General features: G+C 38.4%; 2 protein-coding genes across 5 annotated transcripts in view; both read right to left on the bottom strand.

The window, feature by feature from the left end:
- LOC135082122 (ceramide synthase 5-like) overlaps positions 1-6,895 on the bottom strand; it is a 240,778-nt gene extending 233,883 nt beyond the window's left edge. For both annotated transcript variants that reach the window (XR_010259352.1, XM_063976873.1), the window contains exon 1: positions 6,590-6,895. Coding sequence is in view for 1 of the 2 variants with exons in the window: in XM_063976873.1 (XP_063832943.1) it covers positions 6,590-6,768 (179 nt within the window). In the remaining variant the exon portion in view is untranslated. The remainder of the gene's footprint in view (positions 1-6,589) is intronic.
- A 278-nt stretch (positions 6,896-7,173) lies between these two features.
- On the bottom strand, positions 7,174-19,833 carry LOC135082125 (uncharacterized). 3 transcript variants are annotated; one of them, XR_010259353.1, is made up of 3 exons: positions 19,260-19,329; positions 18,104-18,192; positions 7,174-15,124 (listed from the first exon to the last, which is right to left on the bottom strand). XR_010259353.1 is itself a non-coding variant. In XM_063976877.1 (3 exons), the coding sequence occupies exons 1-3, from the start codon at positions 19,717-19,719 to the stop codon at positions 15,115-15,117; spliced, it is 438 nt and encodes a 145-aa protein (XP_063832947.1). In that variant the 5' UTR covers positions 19,720-19,833; the 3' UTR covers positions 7,174-15,114. The 3 variants fall into 3 exon arrangements, 2 of the variants coding, with proteins under 2 accessions (XP_063832947.1, XP_063832946.1); XM_063976877.1 differs by lacking the exon at positions 19,260-19,329 and adding an exon at positions 19,381-19,833; XM_063976876.1 differs by lacking the exons at positions 7,174-15,124; positions 19,260-19,329 and adding exons at positions 15,710-16,467; positions 19,381-19,833.
- Between the last annotated feature and the right edge of the window lie 918 nt (positions 19,834-20,751).

The following is a 20,751-nucleotide window of genomic DNA, read 5'->3' as shown; positions in this document are numbered from 1 at the left end:
CGTTTACTAATGGGCTAATCTACATTAGCTAAGAGAGGGCGTGAAAAGAGACTCCACATGTATACATAATATGCTTTGCTAAATGGTGTTTGATAACTATGTAGTGGTGTTTTAGACACATATAAACTTCTGACAAAATGGGTTTTTAATTTAATTTAATAAATAAATAAACTTCATCCAAAATCCGAGGGATGCAGCCCTCTTAGACAAAATGACAGAGCTTCACAGAATTAAGCGATCAGATACTTATTTGCTCTAGTATCAATAAAAAAAACTACATTCACACCTCTCAGTCTGGGTCAAAAATCTAAGATGAAAATAATAATATGTTTATAATGTTTGTGCATTGATGACATTAACTTATTTATTTTATTCGTGAGAAAAACAAAGAAAACGAACGCATGACTCCAATGATAGTGCAGGTTGTGCAGGTCAGAAGGTTTTTATTATCTTAATTACATTCCAGGAATTATTGTAAACAAATAATTCATTAATACTAAAAATATTTATTACTTTGATACTCCCGTACGTCATCTCCAGAAGATGCAAGTTTAAAAAATAATTAAAGAAAGAAAAATCAAATATACCAAAATGATTATGACAGATAATGTAATATTTTGGACGCTTATCGTATCTCATTGCAATAGATATCCTGTGATAATAATCGAGAGTTTATTGATTACATCAGGGAGGTCATATTATATTCATTTTTTTTTGTGGCGCGTCCTTGGCGCATGCGAAATGAATTCACATGGACTTCCCACAAGTCAAAACCTGGTTACTTCATTGCAAAATGTTTGAGAAGCATTCTGCGATCGCTTGGTAAGCGACAATAAATGGTTTTGGTGTCGAACTGGCCGAACCGAGATCCGAGGAACGCGGGTTCGAACTTCAATCAAACATTTATTAACCGCCTCTGTGGTCTAGTGGTTAGACTACCTGCTTCAGACGCAGAGATCCCGGATTCGATTCCCAGTGGGAGCAGATTTTTCTGTTCGGTTTGGTTGGTGGTAGGGCTTGTTCTAAGTCCGCCTGGCTAGCTACCTCCATCTTACCTAAGTCTGTTGCCATAACAACAATGTTAACAGCATTGTTGTGTTCCGGCAGTTATAGGTAAGATAGCCAGTTCCTCCGTGGTTGAGGATTCCGAGTGAAGCTCGCTTCCACCTTCGGCCTGATCGTCACTTACCATCAGGTGAGATACAGGCCAAGAGCTTCCTCTTTGTGGATAAAGAAAAAATCTCGCCGCTCTGGACTATTGTGGCGAACCCACTCGTAACACAAGCATATTTAGCTTATCACGGGGGTTTAACGGGACTATTAATAACTTGTATTTAAACGACTGCGCCAGAAGGAGGGTTAGTGTTTTTTTAACGCACAGCGTTGAATAGAGCTCTGTGATTGGTTCGTGTGCCACCCTGTGCGTCCACGCGCACTGTGAGACCTCATAGTTATGTTTGTGAATACGGGCGATAGATCCGCAAATACGGAAACTGTGTTAGAAAGTAGTCAGGCTGGTCAGCATTCAGCATCACTGTTCATACTTTTGGAGGCCTGTGAGTATTTGTACGTAAATAATAGATTACCTTTTCTTTCTTTTTTTGGCGCAGTTTATAATTGAGATTTTTAGATTGAGCGCGCTCATCTTCTAATCATAATATTTAAATTCAGAATGTTTCATATGAGAAGCTCAAAGGGAGCAGTTTGATTGTCCAGAGATTGTTCCTTTTCATTTGTTAAAAAGAAATAGTTAACACGTCAACCGTATAGTTAATGCAATATTTTACCAAAATCAGCATGAAACTGTTGGCCATTTAAAATTCACATCAGTTTAACTTTCTTTGTCGCGCACATCACGCGAGCAGAACATTAAAGAAAAATCTTGAAATAACTTGATTGCATACTATTTACATAGGAAATTATTTTCTCATACCTAGAAAAGGTGTTTGGAAAAGCAAATAATTTGACCGTTTATGGCCAATTTTAAGATTCCAATCGCTGTTAGACTGCTTAGTTTATTTCTACGTATTTTTTTTCTAATATTGTCCTATAATGTAAACGTTTTAAGAAAGTTAGTTATGGTTAAAGGCGCCAATGGCCCTATGGTTTCAGCTTCAGCATGCATCGGACTGTCGATACAAGATTCGAGGAAAGGTAAGTGTTAGATTCCCGTCGATTGTGGTGAACCTACTTGTAACACAAGATAACTGGACGGGATTAACGGGGATGACTTGTAATTTTTACGACTTTATTAGTAAACATCTACAACAACTTGTTTTACAAATGCTAATTTCGAATCTATCATGAAATTAATGGACAAGGTGCACGAACATAACAAATGAGTAATTAGTTATTATGTAATTTACACATTTAATTAACAAATTCCATGTCCAATTCCCGCTCCAATTTCTTAATTAGAAAGCTTCTATCAACTGAACTTATTTAGGTTAATTAACCGGTTAACAGCTGTATTCTCTTCGCAACAGACGAACTATTTAACTGACTTCAAAAATTAGAAGAAGTCCCATTGAGTATTTGACTAAAACTGAATCTTCTAGCACTTTATTTAGGGGAAACGTCCGTGCTGGGAGTTGAGTATAATGTTTTTTTGTAGAAAACTTTTTCTGGCGACTTCTGGGACCGTCGCGTCAGGGGTTAAAAGGGAGGCTGTCAACTGCGACGACTTCTGGGACCGCCGCCTCAGGGGTTAAGGGAGGGTGCACGGTGGCGCGGTTGGGTAGCCGTGGGACTAACGAATACTGATTGACGCAGGGACTGTGGGTTCTAATCTCAAAAGGCTGTCAACCATCAAATACGCACCATTGAAGCCATTAAACAGAATAATAATAATCGAGATAGCTACTGAATAAAAATCACTCGGGATTCCTCGTGCGTGGGGGACTCCGCCCCGCGGCCCCGGTGCTATTAGCGAGTCCGGTAAACTGGCTAACATTTAGGACTAAAACATTCTTCTAGTCTTTATAGATTCTAGACTAGAAAAGGAATTAGGTCCATCAAGGCTTTAGCTAGATGGACACTTTTAGCAAGCGCCCCCGTTGAGGTGACTGCAGAACAAAGCTGTGTGTTAACTGAAAATGTATAGTCCTTAATGTAACAATTTCATACATTTGCGACTTCAAAAACCATGTATGATAAATGTCATCCGCTATTGACCTTCTGAACGTCGCGACTCTACGTATTATTTTGACTAGCGATAGGCCGCGGCTTCGCCTGCATGGACTTCGTTTTAGTAGAGATTTTACATAAAACGAAGTCTGACATGTACAATACATGCTGAGTTGAATGACAATTAAGCTCTCAACAACTCAGGATGGATTAATAATTAGCTCTAAGCCTCTGTAAGCAACATGGCAGAATATTATTGAGGACTGACATCAAAAATAAAGTCAAACAGAACTCAAGCTCTATATTACTCGAACATAGAAGCCATTCTTCTTAGCTGTTAACTACTGTGCATTTTAACTTCAAAGATTAGGTAGGTTTTGTTGAGTTACCTACTTAATGAATGCATGAGTGACCTTCTTAATATTATAACAAATAATAATGACTAGCATCTGCCTACGGCTTCGCCCCCGCGTAAATTATGATCTGTTATCTCATGTGAATGGAACAATAACAATATATATTTCTTACCAAAAGCATTGGGCAATAATAAGATTTTTCATCTCATGAACCAATAAATTAGCTAAAAATACAGACAGACAGTTGCTTTTGCTTTTATATTCGCAGACAACCGTCTATCAATCAATTGACACAATCAGATCTGCCAATCAAGTCCATAAACCTTTTTATGATTAAAGATGTTATAAGTCAACCGTGGCACCGAACGATTCATTTGTTGACCCTAATAGCAATGAGGCCGCCAGACCAATTTACTTATTATATTAATGTCTGAGACAACGTACACTGTGACTTACTGCACTGAGGCATTGTCTAGCGGGCAACCTTCAGGTTTAGAAACCACAATAGATAAAAACAAGGTCACTTGTGTTTTGTTCGATGGTTTTTGTTCATTTTACTTTTACACTTATTCCCTATTTTTGTAAACAACTAGGATATATATATAATACCAACAGAGCATAGCTATTATTTTTTATGAATGAGAGTGTAACTTTAAGGTCACAGGCCAGCACAACTTTTGTATAATTTTTGCAAATTCTGTTGACGTTACTACAACACACGAGTTGTCATGGCCTCGTGAATATCTTTTTAGTTATCTTTAAGTAAATAAAGGACAAATTGAGAACAGACATGTATTATATTCACATTCAAAATAACCTACGCTGTTCTGTTACAATTTAAGTCATTGAACATCGAGACACTAGATGAATCGAATGATGTCCAATGTATTAATTGATATTAAAAAAAAACTATAAAATTTGCACATTTTAAAATACACAAGTTTTTTTACATAACAATTAGAGATGAAACGGATAGTTGTTTGGCCGGATACCGGATACCGGATATCCGGCGAGCTGCTAGGCCGGATAGCCGGATATCCGGCGGCCGGATAGTTGGCCGATTGTCTCGTTGCATGTCGTGACGAGTTTAGCGCCGCACAGGAGCTTCGAACGTGATCAGTGGGTCTAGTAAACTAGACAAGTCACACTTTTCGAGAATCGAATCCGTCCGAATATAATGTCAGATTTTGCCACTTGTCTAGGGGGCAGATGAATTCGGGCGATTTCGGTTGCCATCGTGAGTGTGTGATTAAATAGCAAAATTAAATTAGTTTACTTGCTGCGTAATCTGACTGAATTGCTACATGTCATCAGACTGAACTGCATCATGTCATCAGACCATCAGTGAAAAAAAGATCGCCTATTTTTTTTTGGCAATATTTCGTTATTAATACACTCGAACATCAAATAAACCGCACCTTCCGCGACGTGAACTTTAAAGATTTTCTTCTGACACAATCATGGTGCCTCAACAATATTGGTGTTATTTGAAAGCCCAATAAATATCCTTAAAGAAAAACACATTTAATTTCTTAATAAATGATTAACATATACCATAAATGTGACTTAAAAAAAAAACCTCACTTTGGGCTCACCTCTGGGATCAATTAGACCAAATTTTATGGTTATAAAACCAAATAATGATCACACGTGTCCTCTTTAACAGATGGATAGCGATTAATCCCAACTTAACAGTTTTATAGGCATAAAAGTTGGCTCAAGCGGAACTACCTATTTTTTGAAGGAGTGACTCTGGATCCTTCTAAAGACACATTTTTGGGGTAAAAACCTATCCTTTAATGAAATGAAGTTTAGAACTAGGCTTTTAAATGGTGCCAATATTGGTGGGAAGTGGGTTTGCATACGTTTGAGAAGTGCTTGTTGCGGGAGGTGCGATTTATTCGATGCCGAGTGTAGATATTTACTATTTATGTATTCGTCATTACAGTGAATAAGAAACAAGTTTTTTGAAATTCCTTAATATGGCTTTTTGTAACTTTTTGAACATTAAATAAAAAGCCGTTATTATTTTAGGCCATTGTATTGATATTTACCTCAAAAGATTAATGTATTTCATTTTATTATAGGAAATTGTCGTAGTTTTTAAATATCCGGTATCCGGCCGGATAGTGAGCTACTATCCGGTATCCGGCCGGATAGTGAGCTACTATCCGGTATCCGGCCGGATAGTAAATTGAGGCCGGATATCCGGCCTACCGGATAGTTACCGGATATCCGTTTCATCTCTAATAACAATAGATTACTAAGACTGATTTAGTACTTTTATTACATATTTAAGATATTGTAGATAAGTTTATCTCACAGATAACATTAATAAATAATTTCAAAGCCTTAGTAAGTAGGATAAATTCTAATGCCTCTTCTAGTAGCAAAAAATATTATTATTAAAATATGTATGAGGATAAATGTTAACAGGCAATACATAGTAGGTACACAGTAAATATAATTTTTGTATAGTGAAAGTTTTTTACTGATGTACCAATCTATTAATTTTAAAAATTGAGGTATTTTCTTTAATTATCTAGCCAAGGAAATTGTGAAAATTCAAATGTGTTCATTAGTTACCTACTTTTTTCTGAATAAAACCACAACCACTTTTGTGATACATGCAGGCAAATCATTTAAAATAAATAAAATATAAGTATACTTTATCACCAAATGACTACAAAATGAGTAGGCAGATAACATTATCCTCATTCAGATCAGATGTAGGTAGGTAGATGTTTTTCCCACATAGCTGTGAAAAAGATGGCAGGTGCAGTCACTTAGAAATGACACATGCATCACTATATCACTAATAATCTTACATAGGTGACACATCCAATAGCTTAAGTGACCCTGGGTCAGATTTAGCCTAGGTAAACTTTTAACTAAACTTCACAGAATACTACTGAAAGATTTTTATGTAAAACGAGCCAGAATAGTTCTGCTCAATGCAAAACAAGATTGATTATTACACATTTCCATTTTTATTACCAGTGCGAAGGCGTATACGCTCAACAGACCGCGAAGTAGCCATTCATTGAATAGGTTATATCGCTTATCAGCTTTTGTGTCATTACTCCTTACATAAAAAAGGGACTCACCTCTCAACGGCAACCCGTAGAGCTATGAAAACCAAAGCCAACGGTATAGGATACCAAACGTGAGTGTGGTCGTTGTAATTCACTGCCTTATCTGGCCCAGGCTTGATGTCTTCCCACGTTACGTTCGGCGGTAACCACACATGCTCACTCCAAAACGTATCCACTAAAACCTTCAGCATTTTCACCGCTTGTGCCTCTTTCTATAATCACGAGTTATACTGATTATTCATTAATTTCTAATGCTATTTTAATTCGATGGCCGATATAACGCTAACGAACGCCGAGCACTGGGTCTGGCTAGATTTTGACAAATGACAGATTGGCGAATTTGACACTTCCAGTGATAGCGGATGTAAATGTTGCCAGTCTATATTTTGTTGCTAATGTGGTAGATTTTATCACATATTCCGGCACCCATTATAATCTTCTTCTTATCCCAATAATGTTCTCATGCGTTACTAATATTCTTCTTTTTATTAAAATTATAATATCTTTGCAAAGTAAAGAAAGCCAAAGGAAAAAACTTTACTCTTTTTGCACTATACATATTTTTTTGTAATATAATTTAAATAACAACCAGCCAATTTGTAATATTTATATTTTATTCTTTCATTTTGTTCGCATACAAAAGAGGATATTTTCGCAAAACAATGCTCAAGTATCAACATACACACCACTGTACACAACACATAAATGTATAATATTAACATTGTATCCCACATAACTTTAAAGACAAAGACTAGGTACATACAAGATTTTACATAATAATTATTTTACAACCTGAAAAACCCTGCCATTGCTTTGGTCAAAAAGCAAGAAACCGTAAGACAGTACAAAACTTTTAAGTTACCTATTTCAGTATAAGTTATGTGGAATAATTGAAATCAAATTATTAGATTGATAACAATTTCAGGCTCCGACAACTTTCCGCCAATAAACCTTTATAATTTTTGCGATCAAGTAGTTTCGCACATCTGTGGGACTTCTCAAGGCGCTGTCCCCGCTTTTTTGGATCGATCCGTCTAGCGATAGCAACGGATATCCAAAAATACGAAAACGACGTTTGAAGTCCCACAGATCTCTCAGATTCATGAATGATAGATTGAACTCTGATACGAGTTGAAAATTTCGCTGTCTCGATTGCGCGGCGATATGCCAAAATCCTTAATTTTAGTGTTGCCATTTGTCAAATTAATAAAATGACATCCAATCACAGCAAACTTTGTTTAAATTATTTTGACAAAATGACAACTACGAATCTCAAGTTCCAATCTAAATAAATAAGATTTTACACAATCATAATCATAAACTAATATAGTAATAATCATCTTCAAAACATTAACTTTCATTACATAAAATAAATGTGATTCAACATTATATAGATACGAAATGATATTCAGTAAAACTTTAGGAATTACAATGAATAAAGTATAACACATTTTACATATTTAAAACTCATCATAACTAATTAGAGACAACTCAATTGGTACCCTTATAAAATAATTACATTAACAATATCTTTAGCCGCACCTGTACGGCTAGCACGAAAAACTTTCGAGTTCGAATCGTTTGCGTACTCGAATCGCCGTCAAAAGATTTAGTACGAAAACTACAACAGCGCCCTTGTGAACGTGTCGTAAAGTGAACTTTGTATGAGAAATGGTTGAAACTTATTTTGAGAATCAAAATTGTCACGTTATCGTTTAATTCGAAGGTTGAATATCGAATTTTGTCAAATACGCAAACGATTCGAAGTCGAAAGTTGTTCATGCTAGAGGTACTGTACTATAGGGAACAGCAGTTTTATGTTTTAGTTCCAAAAAAATCCACTATATTTCGTGGCAGGATGGTTCCATTTTGTTTTGTCAGGAAATTGCTAACAAGTTTAAAATCAATTTGCTTAAACAATATCTAAAACATAATACTTAAACAGAATTCAACCAGGATAAATAATTTCAATTATAATGTAAAAATAAATTATAATTCAGACATTTATAAATTATATGAACTAAGCTATAAATGCGAAGACGATAGGACATTTAAAAATGTTTGTGCCATATTGAAAACAATGTTGTTTCTATACTTTAACCTAGTGTACAACAACTTTAGGCTCATGCTTAAAAATCTATCAGTATGATAACTTTTCAATAGATTATACCAAAAATACTTTTCAGTATTACTGGTAGCATCTAAAGACGTTTAGCTAAAGATAAATATTTATTTGACGATGGAATCTAAACTTCAAATCCTAAGATTTTCTAAACTCCATCGCCAATCAACGGATGAAGGCACCAAACTATCCTATGATACCTATTCAGTACACTTGCACCAAACAAATACAAATCCTCATTGTAAACAAACACTCACTGTAGCACACATAGTAAGTACACGTTGGTGGTAGATAGAACGCCACAGTGTTGCGATTGCGATTTTTTTACACAAATAAGAGCACATGATTTTCGTTGTGTTATTATCACACCATTGTCTTTTAATTTGCACATATTCAAGTAGATAGTTATAATGGTACAATTCTTAATATGAAATAACTCATATTATATGTGATAGAAAACTTTGAAATTAAATATGTTACCAGAAACAAAATAGCACGATTACAATTTATCCAACACTGTGGTATCTATCATATTAACAAATAACAAACATTTAAAATATTTTCTATTTAGTACTGGATTATATTGAAATACAATTTAATATAATATTTTACTAAAGGTAAGATCTGCAGTGAATCCAGCTATACAGTAGTTCTGATTTTATGCAAAGGCACAAATTTAGTAGTATGGCTGGATAAATATCATTATCTATTTGTATTTTATATATTTTAACCAGGCACCTAAACCCCGCACCTATTCAACAAAGTATATAACACGTACATAACCAAATAATATATTTTAAGAACACAAAAATATTGCTTCATAAAATTATAAACAAGTAACGCATAGCCATCGAATTCAAAAATATAAAATTATGTACAGTGTGACCAGTGTTTGTATTTTGTCACTTAATATTATAATGCGCTAGCTTTGGTCTTTAAGTCATATAATTATTATTATAATAATGTACTTGATAATGTAACATCGCTTAATTAAAAAATATTATTAAGACGGACATCGTGGTGGTCTCACGTTGACAGCACATCAAGTGTAAATTTTTGTTGCAATATAGCACTTATCACAAGGGCATAAGATTCCAGCAGTATTTAGATTTTAGCTTGATGTTTTGTCGTCCGTATATGACGTCACACAGATGCCACTGACAGCATAATGAAAATTAATCGCCGATTGCATCTCTGTGGCGTACTAAGACCTATCTTACTTTCTAATACTAAATTTAATAAAGCATCTTTGGGTGTTTTCGATATTATAGCATTAAGACAAAACATTAATCTAACTAGTAAATAATGTGCTTTTTAGTATAATAATAACGACAAATGATATGATCCTCCGTTGCCTTATATTTGTTCTAAAGATCAACCATCTGAAGGGACTACGTGTTAATGTGTCGGAGAATTTAAAAATGGTTTTTGATTGTCAATAACTGACGGACTTTCTTATTAAAACAACCCGAAATTGACATAAAAACGATCAGAAAAATAAAAACTAAAACCCGGTCTCCGAGCACGTAGAATTTTGTCCAATGACCCCAAGCTACCCATCCTTATCGTTCGCGCGTAATTATATTGCTGTCACGACTGTGCGACGGACGGCCGCAGTGAGTGTGCGAGAGAACAGACTATACAATACAACAGTCAAGTATGTGCTAGGTACAATCCATTTTCAACCTTACATCAAAAACATTAAAATTAAAAAGCCTCTGGAGAGCCTCAGCCACTTATTGATTTAACCCAAAACCCAATACCACCGACACACATACACGAGTGCAATAAGAACAATAATGTACAGTCACCAAGACATCAACTTACCAAAAATCTAAGGAAATAAAGCCCAAAATCCATTGAAGAAACTAGTTTTTGTGGTATGTTGATCTGCTGTCGACCGTACACTTCATAATCAGTACATGCACCGCAAGCTTAACAGCTAAAACTCGTTCCAATTTGTTTCTACAGTCGGTCAAATGTATCGAATAATATTCACAACACATTATTTTTACAAGTTGACAAACTGTAGAGTACAATTACATATTAAAAAACAACGTTCAGTCATCTTCAATGTATAACAGATTTAAGGTCATAGCAGACTTGTCAACTCGGAAAGGGATCAACACCGCCTTCCGCGCGCTGTCAACCGCGAGGCGAGGCGTTTACGTTACGGTGTAGATAAGTGTGCGTTGCAATATGGAGTTTCATTTAAAGAATACTGACCGCCTCGAGTTGATACGGTTGCGATCACTTTCCATGTTGATAAGTGTGCTACGACGTCCTTCAAGCCTGAAAATCACAAGCCTGAGTGTTTAAATCTAAAGCCCGGTCCGTGAGCACGTAGAATATTGTCCATGGACACCAAGCTACCCATCCTTATCGCTCGCGCGTAATTATGTTGCTGTCGCGCTCGCACACTCACTGCGGGCGCCCGTCGCACAGTCGCGACAGCAATATAATTACGTGCGAGCGATAAGAATGGGTAGCCTGGGGTCATTGGACAAAATTCTACGTGCTCACAGACCAGACTATAGTTTAAGCGTTGTTTTAGAATACGACCCTAAGTGAACAAAATCAGTGAAAACAACGAAATTCGCTGAAATTTAACTGACTTTGAATAATTGGACAAGTTCAAATATACCTTTATCCTATACTTAAACTAACTTAATCTCGTGAGTAATGAATGCACGCGTGCGATCAGGCACTAACTTTAGTAACCGTTATAAACATTAAGCATTGTTATTCTATCGCCCGTTATTTTTGAAAAACGATTTCATATAAAACCTACGCCGCGAAACAATACGTCCGCTCACAACCACGGCTCTCGCACAAATAACGAACTATCCCCACCACGCTGCCTTGCGCTGCGTTTTTATTCAAGTACCTTCAATACTCAAACCTTAATTGAATAGGGCATTAAATGTTAAGAACTTTATTATTCTAGAATCGAAATGACTGCAAGCGATACAATAACTTTGCCCATATAATATTACGCTATCTAAAATATTAACAATTACCTAAGTAAATATTTAAATGTATTATGCAGGCACCAACCTCAATTCATATATTTTAGCTGAGAAAACAGCTGTTATTGCGTTTTTAGTTAATGTAAATAAAGCGAGGACAAAATGTCAATATCATACTTATTATTAAGTATGAAATCTCACTTAGAGCTATATTTTTAACAGCTCATTTTACTAAACTTTAGAGTTAAGTAGGTATAAGATGTAAAGTCGTTGTTTTAATTGTTTCATATCCTTTTGTGTGAGATCAGTATCAATTTTAGACTCACAAGTCACAAATCATAAAAAGAGAATTTTGCTATAGCCTGACCAGGAACATAAAAACCCTGGCATAGAGGCGCGTCAATTGCATTTGATAGTGCAACACTGAGTACAGTCGTACCTGTGTTAAATTAGTAGTAGTTATCAGGATTCAGGATTACGGGCTAATTTGATATTTTCAAAAATTAACGAAAAAATATTATTATAGGTAACCTGGTTTAAATAAATTAAATGAAACCATCAATCGAGTTAGTAGGATTTATTTTATTATTCATCAATAATCAAATTCAGAACTTGAATATTCAACTGCAATGTCTGCTCATGAACGCTTCAAACTCGGTACTTCTCCCAATTCCATAAAATTCAACACTTAGAAAGTGACAAAAAACTTTAAAATAGGTAGTTGAAACAAACCACAGCAAATTTTCATAGTGGACTGTACTATACGGTAAACATGTCAGTCAATTTGACAATCTTTGTTGAAAACATTATTCAATGAAAATATTGTCCGAACCCTTAGTATTTCTCTTCGACAAATACTTTAACACATTGTGAACCACTTTTCTTTCACGACTATAAAAAGATTTTAGCAATTTAATACACAAAATCAATTGCGCACATTTAAAATAAAGTTTGTTTACACTTTGACAGCAATAGACTGACATGCAAGGTGACATGTCAATGAAGTTTTCAGTTACTGTTGCCATTAAAAGAAATTAGTACCATTAGTTTTCCGCAACATGGCGAGGGTTTTTATGTTCCTGGTCAGGCTATAATACGTTTTATAAATGTAAATATATTATTTTCGTGTTATCGGTACCATATAGTGTGCGAGGAAATGCTTTATAATAAAAATGCCTAATAAAACCTCATTACTTTGTTCTCTCTTTCCAGCAACAATTAAACTAATTATTTTAATTTTAAGTTAAAACGAGTTAAGTGGTAATTGAAAAATTAAGTCAATGGTAAGTGGTGATTTTAGAACTAGACAGTAATAAAAAAAACTAGCATAATTTTATTAAAAATAATACTTTTACCCAAATTATGGTCCCGGAGAAAATTTTGTGACTTATAATTTAGTTTTTAAGCAATAATAACAAGCAAACTAAAGATATTTTCCCGAATTTAAAACGTAAAGTTATTTTACATAAGTATTACACTCGACGGCAAATCAAGTGTAACAGTTGGACTGCAAAAGGCATTCTATTTCTCAGGGAATAAGAGTAATCTCAGCGTGCCACGTCGAACATTTCTTGAATATTTTTTTTTATGTAAATATAGGAACCTTTTATGGCGGACATAAGATAAAACATTATTAATAGGAAAGTAAACAATAGCCTTAAATACATGCCGTAATTTATAAAAATGGGACAAATTGTAAAATAAAAACAAAACTGATTAAAATTATTGGCAAATATCTTCCTTCGAACAGAAAATATAGCAAATAGATTTATGCCCGTATTCACAAACGATGCTTGCTTAAGTGAAGCAGCAAATCGAACGCATAGCGTTGAATAGAGTTCTGTTATTGTCGTGTGTCACCCTGTGAGTCCACGCGCACTGTGAGTCCTCATAGTAATGTTTGTGAATAGGGCGTTTATCATGTAAGCAAAAATTTAAGACAAGAAGTTATTTAAGTATTCTGGCGTTAAGCATTAATTTTTATTACAATTAACGGAGGGGCTTAAAACAGTTAAACTAGAGCAAGTAACACTAAATAAATGCTAGTAAATAAACTTTTGATCAGTTCTTAGTTAAACAAATATAAGTTATAGCGTCTTTGTAAGGCCATAGCAGACATAATATTATGTACTTTTAAGACTGGTATCGTAAAATGATGACCAACTACTTTAGGTACATTCATTATTTGTTCATAAAATTTGTTAAACTCCTTTTGTTCATAATGGAAAGTTAAGACTAGATCGTCATTCATAATTCATAAATCAATATAATATTGTATCAATAAAATTAGTTCTTATGTAAACAAAAAATTTCATACGTTTTTGAGACTTCTGTATTCAAAGCAAAGTTTGGAGGCGTATTTCCAAAGTATTTTAATTTCAATACACATTATGAACGTTCATAATTTTGCAACTCCAGAGATTTAGCATGCGAATTTAAATTTTAATCTATAAATAATAACAAATATACGTCTGCTCATTGATACTTGAAAAAATCCGGCTTTTGAAACACGTTTCAACTATCAACATACCATTGAATACCACAAACAATTGTACAGTTGGAAACATCAGTAGGATACGTACAGATCCGGCGATTGAAGACACTCCCCCACAGTCCACGGCACTTCACTAGACACGTGACATAATCAGAAACAGAAGCGCACTTTACTGCACACGTGACGTAATCAAGAATATTGCACTTCAGTAGACTCGTGACGTAGTCAGGAACAGAAGCGCGCTTCACTGGACGCGTGACGTAATTAGGAATAGAAGCGCACCTCACCAGTCACGTGACGTAATCCAGAATAGACGTGAACTTCACTAGACACGTGACGTAATCAGAAATAGAAGAGCACCTCACTGAACACGTGACGTAATCAAGAATATCGCATTCAGTAGACTCGTGACATCATCAGCAACAGAAGCGCGCTTCACTGGACGCGTGACGTAATTAGGAATAGAAGCGCAGCTCACCAGATGCGTGACGTAATCCAGAATAGACGTGAACTTCACTAGACACGTGACGTAATCAGAAATAGAAGAGCACTTCACTGAACACGTGACGTAATCAAGAATATTACATTTCACTAGACAGGTGATGTATCAATCTGGTATAGAAGCGCACTTCACCAGACGCGTGACGTAATCCAGAATAGACGTGAACTTCACTAGACGCGTGACGTAGTAAAACGCGCGCTTTACTTGACACGACTGACGTAATAAACCAAAGTGCACTTCACTAGAGAATTGACGTAGTCCAGAATAGTGCGCTTTACCGGACACGTGACGTAATCAAGAATAAAAGTGCACTTCACTAAACACGTGACGTAGTCAGGATCAGAAGCGCGCGTGCGCGTGCAGCGGACATCACGTGCCGTTAGTAAGCACGTGCGCGCGAGTGCGCTCCCGTGACGGAGCGCGGGCGCGTCGCGCGCGGCCGGCGGGACCCTATGTCTCCCTGGAAGAAATGTTGCCAGTTACAAAATGCGTAATTTACCTAATATTAAAAAAAGGTTTATTTGACTTTATCTTATTCTTATAACTTTTCCTCAATTATTGTAAAATCGACTTTTACTATAAATCTAGCGCATAACTGAGGCAGTGCCTCGCGACATTAAACGGCGTCACAGAGCATAAGTTTGACATCATAAATGCCAATTACTTAAAGGTGTCAATTGCTCTATTGCAACTTGCGAGGATAGTATAGCATTTGTATACCTACAGGGCCTTGCTTTTACATACCACGTAGCAGCTTTTACTCGTCATGAAATACATATGTCATACCTTCAGATCATTTTAATATTAATAGAGTTGATATGATTGTGTTGTGAACGCCTCATAGGCTAGAAAAAAAATCCAGATCTGTTTAACTTAAGGGTTTTCTGAATTTTAACTATATTTTAGTAGCATAAAAAATATAAATAAAACCAATAATAAAACATTATGCACTGAATGCTTCAAACTATAAAATCGAATGCACTAATTAATATGCCAATTTAAATACAGACTAGGATTTCTATCCAGAACATAAATAAAAGAATAGTTTTAAATCGAATAACATTTATTTACAAAAAAACTTTAATAATTAACTTAATATTATTGATATTAATAGATGAAAATAACAAAAACAATATAAAATAAATGAATATTAAAAATGATCAATATAATATTTGTTAAGCGTTTAGAAGATTTTTGTACCAAAAAGGTTGTCATGATGTTTAAATTAAAATCTTTTATAGGTTTGATCGTGCGCTTGGGCAATGATTGATTTGATTTGAAAAAATGTTAATAAAAAACAGGCACTATCACAGAGTTAAGAAGCATCATTTTATGTTTGCTTCTCGATTGATGTGGGATTATAGGCATGGACAAGTAACGGACATAACACCTATAAAAATTTGTTTGTCTAAGGCTGGGTTGCACCATCTTGTTTTAACTATATAACAAACGTCAAGTCTATCAAACTTCATATAAAAAGCACTGGTTTTGGTTATCGTTACGGTTAAAGTAAGGTGGTACAACTCAGCCTTAACATTCTGTCATCTATACGTCATTTGTCCGTCATCTGTCCATCCTTGATGAGATCCAAACAAATCACAGACCAAAAAAACAACCTCAAAGCGTAAACGTCACACGAGATCAAAGTAGAAGCGTGTATATAGAATTAGTATACATATAATATGGTAGGTTCAGTCGCCATATAATATAGGGGGTAAGGGCCATTTCTCTACTTGCTGACAGGGCCAGGAGTATGGACTATTGCAGATTTCGGCCAAACTGCGCCTTTTGATTCGCACGAACCTGCGTAACGAAACTTGTACTGCTTAGCAACATTATAGACAGAATACGGGACTATTCCCACCTCTCGTTCCCACTGTAACTTTTGTAGCCAGGATCTGCAGCTTGACAAATAAAAACCCAACCAGTGAAGGTCAAGTTTGTCCCTGAACTAGGTACTTAGTAACATTATATTTGACAGAACACGGGACTATTCCCACTTCTTGTTCCCACTGTAACTTTTGTAGACAGGATCTACAGCTTGACAATAAATACTCAACCAGTGAAGGCCAAGTTTGTCCCGGGCGAAAGTTAAACTGTCTTTGGACCCGCAACAAATTAATCAGAAGAACTCCTATGTTCTTGAAGTTCGAAATTAAGCATCGACTTCCCTTCATTATGGTCGCCAAGACCAGGGGCGTAGCTACTAAGGGGCAAGGCTTGGGGGCCTTTACCAGAAAATCTCAATTGAACTGAACTTTTGATCTACCATTTTCAAAATAAATAGAGAGAAATTCGAAAGCTGTATCAGGAGTAAGTAAGCTTATTGTCAATAAATTTGATAAAACCTAACCAGTTTAGATTGCAGTGGGGCCCCATTATTTTATTTGCCCCAGGTCTCTTGGTTACCTAGCTACGCCACTGGTCAAGACCATTGGCAACATCCCATCATCATCATCAGGTCTAGTCTCCACTGCAGGAGCACAACTCTCTAGTTTACTAGAGGCAAATGGAGGATTTGGCTTTCACTCTTAACGCTGGCTAAAGCCCGGTCTCTGAGCACGTCGAATTTTGTCCAATGACCCCAAGCTACCCATCCTTATCGCTCGCGCGTAATTATGTTGCTGTTGCGCTCGCACACTCGCTGCGGGCGCCCGTCGCACAGTCGCGACAGCAATATAATTACGCGCGAGCGATAAGGATGGGTAGCTTGGGGTCATTGGACAAAATTCTACGTGCTCACAGACCGGGCTTTAGACGGGTTGGGGATAGGCCTTATGTTCGCATATTTGTCACCTTTAACGACATCTTCGGGAAGATTGGGTGGTTCTATTCTACTATTCCGGAATCGCACGGCTTTGACAAATATTTTACCAAATAACCAAGTCAGATTTTTTCCATAATAAAACTAAAGGGAATTACAAACTAAATAGGAACATCAAAGTACAGTCGACAGCACTTCAAACTACAGTTCTGTTGTAAAATAGCGTCTATTACAGGTAAATAAAATGCCAGATAAGAGGCTAGATGACTTTTCCGATTATTTGTCCGTCAGACAGATAATTAGAAAATATATTAGAATCGTGTTTTAATTTTTTTCATAATAAAATAATAACAAAGCTACATCGAGTTTTTTTTATTTAGAAGTGACGTCACGCGACATTTGAAAGAAAGAAAGAAAAAATATTTATTTGGTACTAAATGATACACATTGACATTTCAACTTAATTTATTACTGTAATTATTCGATTACGAAAAAAATAAAAAAATACGTATCCAATATTTTTTTATTATCTGTCTGAAGGACTAAATAGAATTTCGATTTCAATACCCAGTCATCATCCCAATTATCTTCAAGTGCTGTCGTCTATAAGATCTACAACACTACTTGAAGCGTTTGTACAGTATTGGACTTTATGTCAAGTGCGATAGAACTTACTTTTTATTGTTGATACGATTCGGAGTGCTGTGGTTGGAGTGAGAGCTATCGCTGATCTCTGAACTGGAGCTACGGATGTCACCCTCCATCTGAAATTATACAGGGTCTATTTTAATCTTTGGTAACCTTGTGTTAAGGTCCAAAATAGGTCCTAACTTAACGAGATAATCAACGCAATATTTTGTAACAATGTTTTGAACCTTATGTGTATTGCATTAGAGCGGTTTCGCTTCATATCTGATACAAGTCTTTCATTGTGCATATCTAAAAAACTAACTACAGTCTGGTCTGCAAGCACGTAGAATTTTGTCCAATGACCCCAAGCTAATCCTTATCGCTCGCGCGTAATTATATTTCTGTCGCGACTGTGCGACGGGCGGCCGCAGCGAGTGTGCGAGAGTGACAGCAACATAATTACGCGCGAGCGATAAGGATGGGTAGCTTGGGGTCATTGAACAAAATTCTACGTGCTCGCAGATCGGGCTTTAGATAAATCTGACGATGGATATCGGATCTAGTGTGTAAACTACTACGAGTATACAAATAGTTCTACGATTACTACGTATTGTAACGGATTCGGATTTGGAAATAACATGAAACCGCTCTTAACCACTCCGCGTAGAATGAACCAACTCCACAGCATCGCACACTGAGCTTTATACCCGCAGCATAAGGTCTAGAGTCGACCTAAAGATTGAGTCAGCTCTACAAAACAGCATCGCACTGTGCGCCGTATCCCCGCGGCATAAGGTCCATACCGCCTCTGTGGTCTAGTGGTAAGACCACCTGCTTCAGACGCAGAGGTCCCGGGTTTGATTCCCAGTGGGGGCAGATTTTTCTGTTCGGTTTGGTTGGTGGTAGGGCTTGTTCTAAGTCCACCTGGCTAGCTACCACCATCTTACCTAAGTCTGTCGCCATAACAACAATGTTAACAGCATTGTTGTGTTCCGGCAGTTAGAGGTAAGATAGCCAGTTCAGCCGTGGTTGAGGATTCCGGGTGAAGCTCGCTTCCACCACCACCACCTTCGGCCTGATCATCACTTACCATCAGGTGAGATATAGGCCTGCAGGATGAGCCAGCTCATAGCACGTGCAGCGCCGGGAGGACGCACAGCATCGCACTGTGCGCCGTATCCCCGCGGCATAAGGTCCCTACCTGCCCCGCGCTGATGGCCTTGTAGGCGACCTGCAGGATGAGCCAGCTCATAGCACGCGCAGCGCCAAGCGGACGCACAGCATCGCACTGTGCGCTGATCCCCGCGGCATAAGGTCCATACCTGCCCCGCGCTGATGGCCTTGTAGGCGACCTGCAGGATGAGCCAGCTCCATAGCACCAAGCGGACGCACAGCATCGCACTGTGCGCCGTATCCCCGCGGCATAAGGTCCATACCTGCCCCGCGCTGATGGCCTTGTAGGCGACCTGCAGGATGAGCCAGCTCCATAGCACCAAGCGGACGCACAGCATCGCACTGTGCGCCGTATCCCCGCGGCATAAGGTCCATACCTGCCCCGCGCTGATGGCCTTGTAGGCGACCTGCAGGATGAGCCAGCTCATAGCACCAAGCGGACGCACAGCATCGCACTGTGCGCCGTATCCCCGCGGCATAAGGTCCATACCTGCCCCGCGCTGATGGCCTTGTAGGCGACCTGCAGGATGAGCCAGCTCATAGCACGTGCAGCGCCGGGAGGACGCACAGCATCGCACTGTGCGCCGTATCCCCGCGGCATAAGGTCCATACCTGCCCCGCGCTGATGGCCTTGTAGGCGACTTGCAGGATGAGCCAGCTCATAGCACGTGCAGCGCCAAGTGGACGCACAGCATCGCACTGTGCGCCGTATCCCCGCGGCATAAGGTCCATACCTGCCCCGCGCTGATGGCCTTGTAGGCGACCTGCAGGATGAGCCAGCTCATAGCACGCGCAGCGCCAAGCGGACGCACAGCATCGCACTGTGCGCTGATCCCCGCGGCATAAGGTCCATACCTGCCCCGCGCTGATGGCCTTGTAGGCGACTTGCAGGATGAGCCAGCTCATAGCACGTGCAGCGCCAAGCGGACGCACAGCATCGCACTGTGCGCCGTATCCCCGCGACATAAGGTCCATACCTGCCCCGCGCTGATGGCCTTGTAGGCGACTTGCAGGATGAGCCAGCTCATAGCACGTGCAGCGCCAAGCGGACGCACAGCATCGCACTGTGCGCCGTATCCCCGCGGCATAAGGTCCATACCTGCCCCGCGCTGATGGCCTTGTAGGCGACCTGCAGGATGAGCCAGCTCATAGCACGCGCAGCGCCAAGCGGACGCACAGCATCGCACTGTGCGCTGATCCCCGCGGCATAAGGTCCATACCTGCCCCGCGCTGATGGCCTTGTAGGCGACTTGCAGGATGAGCCAGCTCATAGCACGTGCAGCGCCAAGCGGACGCACAGCATCGCACTGTGCGCCGTATCCCCGCGGCATAAGGTCCATACCTGCCCCGCGCTGATGGCCTTGTAGGCGACCTGCAGGATGAGCCAGCTCCATAGCACCAAGCGGACGCACAGCATCGCACTGTGCGCCGTATCCCCGCGGCATAAGGTCCATACCTGCCCCGCGCTGATGGCCTTGTAGGCGACCTGCAGGATGAGCCAGCTCCATAGCACCAAGCGG

The sequence above is a fragment of the Ostrinia nubilalis genome, chromosome 21, assembly GCF_963855985.1.
Source record: "Ostrinia nubilalis chromosome 21, ilOstNubi1.1, whole genome shotgun sequence".
Lineage (NCBI taxonomy): Eukaryota > Metazoa > Arthropoda > Insecta > Lepidoptera > Crambidae > Ostrinia > Ostrinia nubilalis.
Note: the sequence above shows the minus strand (reverse complement) of the source record. Positions and strands in the feature narration are given on the sequence as shown.

Excerpts from the sequence above, each read along its gene's own strand:
- LOC135082125 (XM_063976876.1), bottom strand. The coding sequence starts at position 19,719 with ATGGACCTTATGCCGCGGGGATACGGCGCACAGTGCGATGCTGTGCGT. Across the intron at positions 18,193-19,380 it reads AGGCCATCAGCGCGGGGCAG|ATGGAGGGTGACATCCGTAG; the intron begins GTATGGACCTTA and ends GTATAATTTCAG. Across the intron at positions 16,468-18,103 it reads AATCGTATCAACAATAAAAA|GTTCGTGCGAATCAAAAGGC; the intron begins GTAAGTTCTATC and ends TTCGTTACGCAG.